Source organism: Corapipo altera, unplaced genomic scaffold (assembly GCF_003945725.1).
Source record: "Corapipo altera isolate COAL_440 unplaced genomic scaffold, ASM394572v1 45, whole genome shotgun sequence".
Lineage (NCBI taxonomy): Eukaryota > Metazoa > Chordata > Aves > Passeriformes > Pipridae > Corapipo > Corapipo altera.
This window is the reverse complement of record NW_020884877.1, coordinates 14,167,909-14,180,653: the sequence shown is the minus strand read 5'-3', so window position 1 is coordinate 14,180,653 and position 12,745 is coordinate 14,167,909. Positions and strand designations below refer to the sequence as shown.

The 12,745-nt window shown below is 42.3% G+C and overlaps 1 protein-coding gene across 2 annotated transcripts in view; it reads left to right on the top strand.

Annotated features, from left to right (window-relative positions):
• The window catches only part of DCAF17 (DDB1 and CUL4 associated factor 17), a 38,945-nt gene that overhangs the window by 21,734 nt on the left and 4,466 nt on the right, over window positions 1-12,745 (top strand). Inside the window, exon 1 of one of the 2 annotated variants that reach the window (XM_027637291.1) lies at window positions 5,376-5,643. The exons of the other annotated variant lie outside the window; for it this stretch is intronic. Within the exon in view, the coding sequence (XP_027493092.1) occupies window positions 5,457-5,643 (187 nt within the window). The 5' untranslated portion in view covers window positions 5,376-5,456. Of the gene's footprint in view, window positions 1-5,375; window positions 5,644-12,745 lie in introns of those variants that run through there. 2 annotated transcript variants of the gene reach the window in all.

Below are 12,745 nucleotides of genomic sequence, written 5' to 3'. Positions count from 1 at the left end.
CCTATTCAGAAGACTGGTTCAGAGGGTACCCTGGGAAACAACCCTTGAAAACAAAGGGGTCCAGGAGGGATGGACATGCTTCAAGAAGGAAGTCTTGAAAGGACAGGAGCAGGCTGTCCCAGTGTGCTGAAAGGCAAGCCGACAGGGAAGACAACTGGTCTGGCTGAACAGGGAGAGTTTGAAGGAAATTAGGGTAAAGAAGAGAGCCTACCGATTATGGAAAAAAGGGCTGGCTACTCAGGAAGAGTTTAGGAATATAGTTAGGTCATGCAGAAAGAAAATTAGAGAGACAAAGGCATGACTTGAACTTAATCTCACCAATTCTGTGAAGGATAACAAAAAGTCCTTCTACAGATACATCAAGAGCAAAAGGAGGGGCAAGGAAAACCTCCATTCTTTATTGGACACAAGTGGGAATATAGTTATCAAAGATGAGGAAACACCTTCTTTACCTCAGTTTACCTCAGTTTTCAACAGTAAGAAAGGTTGTCCTGAGGACAGCTGGCTTCTGGAGCTTGTAGAAAGAGATAAGAACCTGAATAGCTCCCCTGTAATCCAGGAGGAAACAGTTAGTGACCTACTGAGCCACTTGGATCCCCACAATTCTGTGGGACCAGATGGGATCCACCCAAGGGTGATGAGGGAGCTGGCGGAAGAGCTCGCCAAGCCGCTCTCCATCATTTACCAGCAGTCTTGGCTCACTGGGGAGGTACCAGATGATTGAAAGTTGGCAAATGTCACGCTGATCCACAAAAAGGGGTGGAAGAAGGACCCGGGAAACTACAGGTCCGTCAGCCTGACCTCAGTGCCTGGCAAGGTTATGGAGCAGATCATCCTCAGTGCAATCACACAGCACCTACAGGATGGACAAAGGATCAGACCCAGCCAGCATGGGTTTAGGATCCTGTCTGACCAACCTGATCTCCTTTTATGATCAGGTGACCCACCTGGTGGATGAGGGGAAGGCTGTGGATGTGTCTACCTGGACTTCAGCAAAGCCTTTGACACCCTCTCCCACAGCATACTCCTGGAAAAGCTGGTAGCCCTCAGCTTGGACAGGGGCACTCTGTGCTGGGTTAGGAACTGGCTGGAGGGCCGGGCCCAGAGAGTGGTGGTGAATGGGGCTGCATCCAGTTGGTGGCTGGTCACTAGTGGTGTCCGCCAGGGATCAGTGTTGGGCCCAGTTCTGTTTAATATCTTTATCAATGATTTAGATGAGGGGATTGAGTCCACCATCAGCAAATTTGCAGATGACACTAAGTTGGGGGGAAGTGTCAATCAGCTGGAAGGCAGGAGGGCTCTGCAGAGGGACCTGGACAGGCTGGAGAGTTGGGCTGATTCCAACGGGATGAGGTTCAACAAGGCCACAACAACCCCCTGCAGCGCTACAGGCTGGGCACAGAGCGGCTGGAGAGCAGCCAGACAGAAAGGGACCTGGGAGTTTGGATTGACAGGAAGCTGAACATGAGCCAGCAGTGTGCTCAGGTGGCCAGGAAGGCCAGTGGCATCCTGGCCTGGATCAGGAACAGTGTGGCCAACAGGACCAGGGAAGTGATTCTTCCCCTGTACTCAGCGCTGGTGAGGCCACACCTGGAGTGCTGTGTCCAGTTCTGGGCCCCTCAGTTCAGGAAGGACATTGAGGTGCTGGCACAGGTCCAGAGAAGAGCAACAAGGCTGGTGAAGGGACTTGAGCACAAGTCCTATGAGGAGAGGCTGAGGGAGCTGGGGCTGTTCAGCCTGGAGAAGAGGAGGCTCAGGGGAGACCTCCTCACTCTCTACAGCTCCCTGAAAGGAGGTTGGAGCCAGGTGGGCATCGGTCTCTTCTCCCAGGCAACTACCAGCAAGACAAGAGGACACGGTCTTCAGCTGTGCCAGGGGAGGTTTAGGTTATATATTAGGAAGAAATTCTTTACACAAAGGGTAATCAGGCATTGGAATGGGCTGCCCAGGGAAGTGGTGGATTCTCCATCCCTGGAGGTTTTTCAGATGAGACTGGATGTGGCACTTAGCGCCATGGTCTAGCAACCATGGCAGTAGTGGACCAAGGGTTGGACTTAATGATCTCAGACATCCCATCCAACCCAGCTGATTCTATGATTCTGTTTGTATTTGATAAGCACAGGTGTGCAGATGCCAAGGTGGAATTTCCCAGTCAGTGCCTAGGAAATGAAAAGATAAGGAAGGATTGACTTTTCTTGATAAGATCTGCTTTGAGTATTAAAAGAGTGCCCATCCTGCCCTTCTCTCCCAAGAGATTATCAAATGAATCATTCAGCACTCAGCAGTTAGCTGTATCACGTTGAGTTCCCACTCCCATGTAAACATGGAATCCACTTGGACATTGTAGCTGTGCTAAGGATTGCTTCTGATTCAAGACCAATCTGACATTTGCATCAGGTGGGCAAGAAGAGGCGGAAGAACAGGAAACAAGGAGAAATACAGGTAGGAGTTACTAATCCTCTTTGTATTACAGATGTTCCGTAAAGAACATTTCACTTTGTCTAAGAATTTATTTTGCAGTTTGTTCTGGTTTGGTTTACGTAGCAATCTGTAAGCTTTCACATTTCTTTAATTCTGTTTTCAAAATATTCATCCGTGGTTAGTTGGCAAAACTGGGCCTCATTTTTCAGTTCAATAAGATTTTGCGTTTGATCTTGTTATTTGCTGCTTAACAGGGTAAACTGGTTTGAGCTATAGGAATTCATGAAAGCCTTCTGAGAAATATAGTTTTAGGTATAAGTAAAATCCACTTGGGTAGAAGGTATCTATATGGGACTGTTGGGGCACTGGATGTAATGAAAGCTTGTCGAAATCAGTGGGAACTTGAAGTATTTTGCAGTTGGGAGATTTAGGTTCATAGAAGGTAAATCAAAATAAATATTTGCATCAGTTTTTAGGCTTTACAGAGACAAGAGTAATTTTATTAGACCACGCCATATAACTGGAAAAGAATGGACACATTTTGGAGCCTGTGAATCCTTTTTTTGGAATTTTATGTAATATTTTTGCAATTCCTTGCATGGAACTGACAAGCACCATAAAAACAATGCTTTGCTATCTGTAAAATTTCAACATCAATCTGAAGGTTTTACAATACTCTTTAAGTAAATGCTATTTTTCAAAAAATATAACAAAGATTGATTGTTCAAAAGATGGTGAGTAAAGAATTCCAAATAATTATAGAAAAATACCCCAAAACTGATAGCTCATAAATACCATTTTGTTTAACCCACATGATATTTTTTGTGTACAAGTAGGCAGAGCTATGGTTTTACTATATGCTGGTTTGCACATAAAGAATAAAAAGATTCACTTCATTTAACAATCCATAAAAAACTTAGTAAAATTTTTATGACCATAATATTGAGATGACCTTTGTGCCTCATAAGCTAATCACAGCGTCCTTGAAAGTGCATTCATCAGAAGATTTAGGGCTTAGATCTTTGCTTCTCAGAGATGCTGTGATTTGTGAAACTTAATGGTATCAGTGTTATCAGTTCTAGTTCCCATTGTGACTAGAATGAGCAACCACTTACATCCTGAGGGCAGGTCACACCAAATCCATGCAAATTAAAGCTAAACATCTGTAAACAATTGATGCCCAAGTGAAGCTTTTCTTTAAAATGTCAGAGCCCAGCATCTATTTTTAAGAGATTAGAGAGAATAATGAAGAAATATATTTGCATCCTCTTCCAATCTGGCCTGGTCTTCATGTCTCTATGTAAATGTTTCCAGCACTTTCATAAGTACAGTGTTTGAATTGGCAGTATTCTCCTGAAACTATTTTAAGTTCCATAAAACTGTTTCCTTTCATTTTTTTAGGCCTCAATTTGAGTGTGAGACACCAGACAGCTCAAAGACTAGCCAGAGTAAAAAAAAAATATTTTTTCTCTCAATCAGTTAATGAATTTCTAAGTCATATCATATGTATTTCGATACTATATGTATATTTTAAAAGTAAGCTAATCAAATACCAGAAAGTAGTGCTGAATATATGTTTGGGCATAGCCTCCTACTGACAGGAGAAACAGAAACACTGTTCACAGCACTCCGGAATGCCCAAATAAGGAACAATATAATCTCAGAGAATCCTAGAGAATTAGATGAGGGATGTACTCAAACAAATAGGATGTAAACTAAGCTCTGCATACTCAAATAAGATAAAGAATAAACGTTACTGTTTTTGGTGGTGAAACACAATGATGCTGTGCCTGCTCAAGAACTGAGGTCAAGACAATGAAGAAGATTCAGCAGGACCAAACAAGGGTGCTGACTATGGGGGGGTGACTATGCAAAGCAAACTAATGACACTGTATTAAGCGAGAATATCTAATGAATATGTAATATGCAATAAAAAGCCCTGTCTGTCTGTCATTTGGCACATTTGATTAGAGGAGCTGTCCTCTGAACATCCAGCATGCTGCTTTTTAATACCTACAAATAGGAGTTAACAAGTTTGTTTGTCGCTTTTCAGTATCGCTACTGCATTTGACAGTCTTCAGAGCCAGCTGAATGTTCTTAAGCAAAGCAAAAAGTGACTGAATACATGATTTGAAAAAACTGGTCTAATCTATCATGTTATATTTCTGGCAGGTGCTGCCTGTTGTCTCTTCTGCAATTCTGTTTTATTTCCTTCTCTTTTCCTCTCTAACTTCCCTGCAATGGGTCCTTCCATACCTGTTGGAATTGTCTTAAGTTTCATGCACTCCCCTTCTTAGCTACTGGACATTTGATATATTTATGCTATTCAACAGAACAATGTCCACATCCTCCTGCATACTTAGGCCAGACTCCATATGTGAAACCGGTTAGCATCTGTTCTACATTTGCAGCACTCGAATCCAGTTGGAAGGGGACGATCATGATGGCAAGCCGTGCTCCAAGTACAGCCAAATCCATCAGTATCTTTAAGTGCGCTCCTCCAACTCTATATTTTCTGTATGCTCTGTCTGCCTCTTCGTCACAGCAGCGCTCCTGCTTTATCTGTAAGTCCTTATGGCTGTAGTGGCTTATCTTTATGGCAGGTCTCTAAATTCCCCAACGTCCACTACGGGCTCCCCCACAAAACCCCCGACTATCAGCTCCTTTACTCCGCTGCTGGGGGGAGCGCAGTGGGGCCGCCACCCTGGAAAGGGACAGGCTGACACAGAAAATTCTTTTCTAAGGCGCGGTTCTGAATCCGAGGGCACACTCAGAGCTTGTGAAAACTTAAAAAAAAAAAAAATGGCAATACGTTCCTCGTAAAAAGCAGCGCTGAGACGGCCGCGGGACGCCGGGCGGCCGGCGCGCAGGGCGGAGGGGCGCGGAAGGGCGCGGCGTGCTGCCCTGCTCCCGACCCTGCAGCTCCCCGTCCCGTCCCGTCCCGTCCCATCCCCGCCGGGCCCGACCTCGACCCCGCCCGGCCGCCGGCCCGCCCCTACTCCGCGGCGCTCGCTGCTGCACTCGGGGCGCGGAAGATGGAGGACTACGGGCGATTCTTGGCGCTGCTGGCCTCCGCGCTGCTGGTCGGCTTCGTGTCCGTCATCCTCTCCTTCGTCTGGGTCTTCCACTACCGCGAGGGGCTGAGCTGGGACGGCGGCGCGGGAGAGTTCAACTGGCACCCCGTCCTCCTCGTCACGGGCTTCGTCTTCATCCAGGGCATTGGTGCGTCGGGGGCCCGGGTCCGGGGCTGACGCGGAGAGGGCCGGGGCGGGTGGGCGCGGGGCTGCGGAGGAGCCTGGCGGGGGCGGCGGGCGGAGCCCCGGGGCGGCCCCCGGGCGATAGCGGGTGACAGCGGGAGCGCTGCGGCTGGTCCTTGGTGCACGGACGGAGCGGTTCAGGGAAGCCAGCACTCCCCGAGAAGGGACAAAGAGTCCCTTGTAATAAGCCAAAACTGCTACGTATCGGTTTGGGCTTTCTTTTTCCTGTAGGACCTTGTTTACCCTGGCCTAGGATTGCTGTGTACTTTGAGTAATATTTGAGAGGTGTGTTTTCCTAGGCAGCCTGAATTTATGCAGGTTGAGAATCTAAATGCCAGAAATGCTGCCCTAGGAAAGTTTCTCTTTTGGCTCTCTCCCATGTCCCGAGAGGAGAAAGGAAAGTTCAATACCACAGAAGCTTGATCCAGGAATGGGGTTTGTGCCAGAGAAAATATAGCACCATTAAAATGCAGTTCTTCAGCCCAGACTTAGCATAAGTCGTTTTGTAAAATATATATTTTAAATTAATTCTTAATTTTGTTACCTAAATAGCATGCAATTATTATGATGCAGTGTTGCTTTTTTGTTTTGTTTTGTTGCTTATAGAGTGTATGAACATTTGACTTCACAGAGTTCAGCCTTGTACTGACATTTAACTGTTTCCCATTACACTTAGAAAATGAACAGTATCATTTTTTCCATCCCACACAATTAGTGTGTTGGGTCTTCTGTGCAAGGGTTGTTCCTTGAGGCCAGCAGGAATACGGGAGTTGGAACTGTGTTTTGCTGTTGGCATCGTTGGGTAATTCCAATAAATCAACTAAATTAAACACACTGTAGTTGCTAAACTGTCAATTTAGGAAAGAAATATACAATGCTTTCTGTAAAGTTTGAAATGCAGATAATGAGAGAGCGCCACAGAAGTGCTTATTTACCCTGTGAATATATTCTAACCAGAGCTAAATATTGCAAAAAATAACATCACTACACTGTACCTTTAAAATCCTGAAATTTGGGAGTGTAAATTTATGCTAATGGCATTAAAAAGTAATGGGAAAATCTGGCAGAGAGAACAGCATCCAACAGTAATGTTTTTATAAACTCAGTGACACAAATCTTGCTAATTTCAGTATGTGGAGAACTAAGTGAAACATTAGTAACCGCCCCACAAAGGGCAAATAAATACTGCATAGAACAGTGGAAATGCTCCCACAATATTACCACTGAGTTTTGAGGGGAGAGGACAGGGAAGATTTCATTGTTTTTAAGGAAGGAAGAACCTCTGGCGACTTAGACTATAATTGTAAGCAGGAGTATTTCTTCTTTGTAATAGAATATAAACTCAAATTTTATCTAGACAAACTTGGAATTTAATTTTTAATAACCTTATTTACATTTGCTTCATTACTGAATGATATATTGCATTCGTCCAGCATTCATTTCAGTGGAACATGTTGTATGCATCTCGTGTGCTTGCTTGCTCTCCAGCAGGAGCCCAGCCAGTCAAGAGGTTGGAAGATGCCGAAGGCTGTCTAGTTCCGGAGGTGAAGGGAATGTTGTAATTTGAACATACACTGTAAATTTTTTTTTTCACTGGGAGTGGTGGTATTCTCAGTTTTGTGGCTTCAAGTTACAAAGTACTATTGAGCAATAAACAGTACTTCGAGCTTGTTCTACAAAATATTGCTCAATAGGAAGTGTAATTTCAGGCTATAAATAAGCAATGAAATTCACCTGTTGACTTCACTAAGATCTATACTACTTACTGTGCTTAAGCTACTGGTTTTTTTTATATAAGCATAGCATTTTTAAAGAAAATAGGGAGAGATTTTCTGCAGCTTTTTCCTATGTGTTTTCTATTTTTTTTTCCTCTGAAACTCAGTTTTTTCCCCTGTGTCACAGAGAAAGGGTGTTGTCTCAAACCTTCTGGATATATGTAAAGTAAATGGAGGTTTACCATAGTTAAAACCCCCACATATACAAGGAATTCACTTAGATCATTATTTACGGAGGAAATCCTGTTATACAACATGAAAAGCAAAGTTAGAGACTGAAGGAGTATTGTAGTAAATCAGATAAAATATCAACAGATAAGAGACCACTGTGAATCTGATTCAAATTTGACTGACAAAAGTCTGCCACTGAATTCAAAGTAATTTGGATGAGACTGGGAAATCAGGTACCTCTTTGGAAACACACAAGAAACACAAGTCTTTAAGTAGTTAAAAGTAGGAGTATCTAAAAAAATCTTGCTTAAATTTTTGTGGAGGATTTTAAATAATAACAAAACCAATTGTTTCTTGAGTTTATTAGTCTATACAAAGGATAGAAATATTGTATTGTCTGTAGGAGGTAGAAGAGATGACTATAATATAATGTGCATACTGGGAAGTAGATGTGCCCTAATAAAAGTGTTGTATATATCTTGTCAATCAAGTGGAAAAGCTGTAGGCATGGTAATATTAAGATTTAATATTTGTGGATCAGCACCTATGGGTAAATGATACCTGACAAAACACTATCAGTGCACAGTAATTGTCCACAAGATTTCCTAGACTTAAAGTGAGAAAAACGCAGGCAATAAAACTGTGTGCATATTAGTACAGCAACATTTTTGAAAAAAAGAAAAAAAAATGATGAAAAGATGAGTTTTAAGAAGAGCTTGAAGGAATAGTAGTGTGATAGAATGGGTTAAATAAATTAATAAATTCACATGTGCAATTGTTGAACAGTGACTGCAGACTCAGAACATGATCCAAAGGAATATTTGCATGATAGTTCATGTTTGGCCTGCGAATGATTAGTCCTCTCATAAGAATAATTAAGAAAGCCATCAAGATATAATGTGGTGTAAATGGTTTTTGAGAATTTCCCATTACTCACCTTATAAAAGAATATCTTTTTTTTTCTACAAAGAGGTGACAATCTCTGTTGCAGACTGAAAAGCAGCGTGGTGGCTTTTGGGGTGTGGAAGATTGAATAAAAGAGTGAGTCAGAACAAGGAAGGTGGGGTAGTCGGTCTTCCATCCTCAGATCAGTCTTCTGCTGCTTATGAGTCACATGTATGCTCTATACAATAAAGTTGTAGATTGACACTAAATCTTGGAAGGTGCTTGGAAAATTAATATTCCTCATCATAGATGATTTATAAAAATCATATAACTTGTATTTTAAATGGTCTTAATACATGAGAGTGTAGCTTAACATCATCAGTAGCTTAACATCAGCAGTACATTAATAAAGGAATACGATAAGAATGTTACTTAAGAGTGCTTACACAGAAAAGAGAAGGAAAAATTCAAGTCTACCACATCACCATGTGGTTTTATAGAGTCAAACTTCATCTGTGTGGATGAAATTACCTACCTAGGTGAGACAGTCCAACAGCTCACTATGGTTGAAATATTTCTGCTTTTTTCCTCTACTTCTCCCTTTCAGCTTTCTCCTTGACTAAGACTTCATCTTCATACACATCTGTTTGTGCCAGCTCTGGCCATTGTCAGACAGCTGGCCCTTGTTAGATGCATAAACTGAATTAACTCAATTAGCAGAAAATTAACACACACACACACACACACACACTCCTCAAGTGAATTTTTTGCTCGAATAAAAAGCTGAATTGCCTGCATGAAGGGTCTCTGAACTGCCGCACATGGGAGAAGGGAGATGGTGGACAATGTGCAAGAGCGAGGAGAAGGAGTGTAAATCTATTTTAAAGCAAGCATAGGCTTTCATCTTGAAATCACAGCTAAGGATAATGCTTGCTCTGAGCTATCTGACACACATGATTACTTTTGCTTCAAACATAACAAAACATTTGTTCAAAGGAAAGATAGTTAGATGCTGGAGCTCCTAACATCCAATAGGCTGCAGAATTTTCAAGAACTGGAAGGGCAAATGACTGGTGAACTGTGAGGGTCTCATCAGAGGCAACTTGTGAAGAGGCCGCTCTCTTGATGAGCTTAGTTTAAGTCCCTTTGAAATCATAAATGGGCACTTCTTGGTTCTAGCATTGAAGTGGTTTCCAAAGAATCTATTGGGGATTCAGAACTTCCAAAGGTAAGCAACAGGATCAGCCAAGAAGGCAGAAGAGGAAACAGGCAGAGTGAAGAGGACCATTCCTTTCTGACAGCTTTGAGGTGTTGTGCAATGCAGTCCTAGTGCACTCACAGAGCCATTCTGTGTGCCTGCTAAGGTGGAAGGCATCTCATGAGTAATCTGTGACACTTCCTACAGCACGTGAAGCACATGCCAGAAATAACTAGAAAGCCAACTCTAGAGTTCTGCCGTGTACGTTTGTCAAAGAAAGGTGTCCCATGCCACATAAAGATGTTGCAAGATCACTCTGGCCTGTGTGATGTGTTTTGAAATCATAGCTCAAAACAGGAGATCCGAGTGAAAAAGTTCAGTCTAGGATGCCTAGACTATCAAATGACTTAACAGTACTAGAGATGCTGTACCTAGAGAAAGTTATTCACAGGGCTGCTTTACTATGTACCCACTAAAAATTCTGTAACTGTGTATGTGCTTTTAACCAAGGCTTTAATTTTGAGATGAAATTACACATCACATCTGAGTAAGTTTTAAGAGCTTGAACTACTGAAAGACAAATCTTCCTTTTCTCCCCTCTGTTCCCCAGATTGTCTTGTTTCCTCTGGCAGGTCAAAAAAGCACTAGTTATGAGAAAGGCAGGGAAAAGCACACAGAAGAGGTGATGGGGAAATAGACTGTGTGTCTTTTCACACTGATAAACAGTCAGATCTGCTGAAGTTGCAATGTGTAGCTTCATACATAGCCCTCACAGAAAGAGGATTAAAACAAATTGTACTACCTTGCATATGTCCTGGGCTGTGGCATGTAACATACTAATGCATGGTATTGTTAACAAGTGTCCAGACCATTAGTCTGTATTCTGTGGTTTTCTATCATATCGTTTATGGGAAACAGCCCAGAAAATTCAAGGCTCGGATGAAGATCTGAGACTATGTGGACAAGGGACTGGTGAATTTGATAGTGATTTGTGAAGTTAAATCAACTAGATGAAACCAGAAAAACATTATAGAAACATTTTAGCCTGGACTTGACTGTCTGAGATCAAAGACTGAAAACCTATGCTCATGAAGTTTTCTTTAGGATGTACAGAGTCCATTACTCTGCTGCACTTTGAATAAATGATTGACAATACTGTGGGCCATATGGTAAGGAGGATTTACCGGGAATATCCTCATGGGATGTTGAGGCTTGTTTGGGGCCCTTTGACATACCTGCTTTACAAAATTAGAAATCATTATCATCAGCACTAAGTTGATTTAATAATAGTCTAATGCAGGATATTATTGGCAGCTGGCTGAACTGAGCCAGCAGTGTGCCCAGGTGGCCGAGGCAGCCAACAGAATCCTGGCCTATATCAGAAATACTGTGACCAGCAGGACCAGGGCAGTGATTTTCTCCCTGTGCTGGGCACTGGTGAGGCTGCACCTCGAGTGCTGCGTTCAGTTCTGGGTCCCTCAATTCAAGACAGACATTGAGGTGCTGGAACTAGTCTAGAGACAGGCAGCAGAGCTTGGTAAAGGGTCTGGAGCACAAGTCTGATGAGCAGCTGAGGGAGCTGGGGTCATTTAGCCTGGAGAAAAGGAGGCTCAGGGAGGACCTTATCATTCTCTGCAACTACCTGAAAGGAGACTGTGGCTAGTGGGGATTGATCTTATCTCCCAAGTAACAAGAGAAAATGGCCAGTTGCACCAGTGCCATTCACTTGGAAGAATTTCTTCACTGGAGGGTGGTCAGGTACTGAACAGAGTGCCGAGCGAAGTGGTGGAATCACTGTCCCTGGAGGTGTTCAAAAACCGTCTACATGTGGTGCTCAGGGATATGGTTTAGTGTGAACATGGCAGTGATAGGTTAGTGGTTGAACTCAATGGTCTGAGAGGTCTTTTTCAACCTTAATGATTCTATGATTCTAACATTACCATTTAACTTTTGGGAAACTGTTGGAAGTGATTGTAAGCTTGGTGTGCTGAGTCATACTTACATATGTAAGTAAAGTAAAACCTTCCTAAAAACAAGGTCTCTCTCTTCCTGATTTTGTAGGAATTACTACTGTTGCTTTTTAAAGTAGAAAGCTGAGAACTGCCTAAGTGCTGAATATATTTAAATATTTAAAGGGACACTTTCATTCCACTATTACGTTTTCACACAGTATGTAAAAGCATACATTGATTTAAAATCTGATCATAGTCTGGAAATTTGACTCATGAATAGTGTTTTCTTTGAGAATTATTTAGTGCGGTACTGTATTTACTGGCATGCATCCAAGTAAAAAAAAAGTGTAAACAGAACTTTGAAATGAATTAATCATTTATTATTATTATTCACTACATACAGAAAGAGTATTCTGTTTACAATCAATGCTTTTTGCCTAAAAAGCTAGGGTTATGGAGGAGTCATGAGTAATCAGTAAGGCACATGAGAATCACTTAAGAAAACTCCTAATTTTTGCATTTATAAGGTAATACTTTTCTATTTCTATGTTTGGAACAGGAAGTTTTAAAAAACCTGAATACATTATTATTCTTTTGTTTTAGTATATCTAATTATATGTACAGATTTCAGTGTAATTCCACAAGCAGAAACCTTAAATGAGGATGTGATGAATCACTGAATGGGGCTTTTTGCTCAGCCAAGACATTATGGATGTGGACATTAGCTTTTATTGGCCAGGTTATCACTTGTCCTTATACATATTTGACCCCTCTTATCTAAATATACTTATGTGCTGTCACACATCCAGAATTACTACCTAGTTTGTAATCAGATGTACCTGGGGCTTCACTGATCTAATCTGGCCTGTTTGCATCTGCTGTACAAAGCACCTGGGTCATATGACAGGCAGGGGACAGTCGTGGCAGGGAAGGGGTAGGGGGGATCTTGAAGAAAACTTGGCAAGAAGCAGCTCTAGGCTAAGTTATTCTTATGGACCATCTGGTGTTGGATCACTGGATCCAACACTGGATTGTTGTTTTGTTCAGACTGGACTAAACACTATCTGCTACAGTTATTAATGCAAG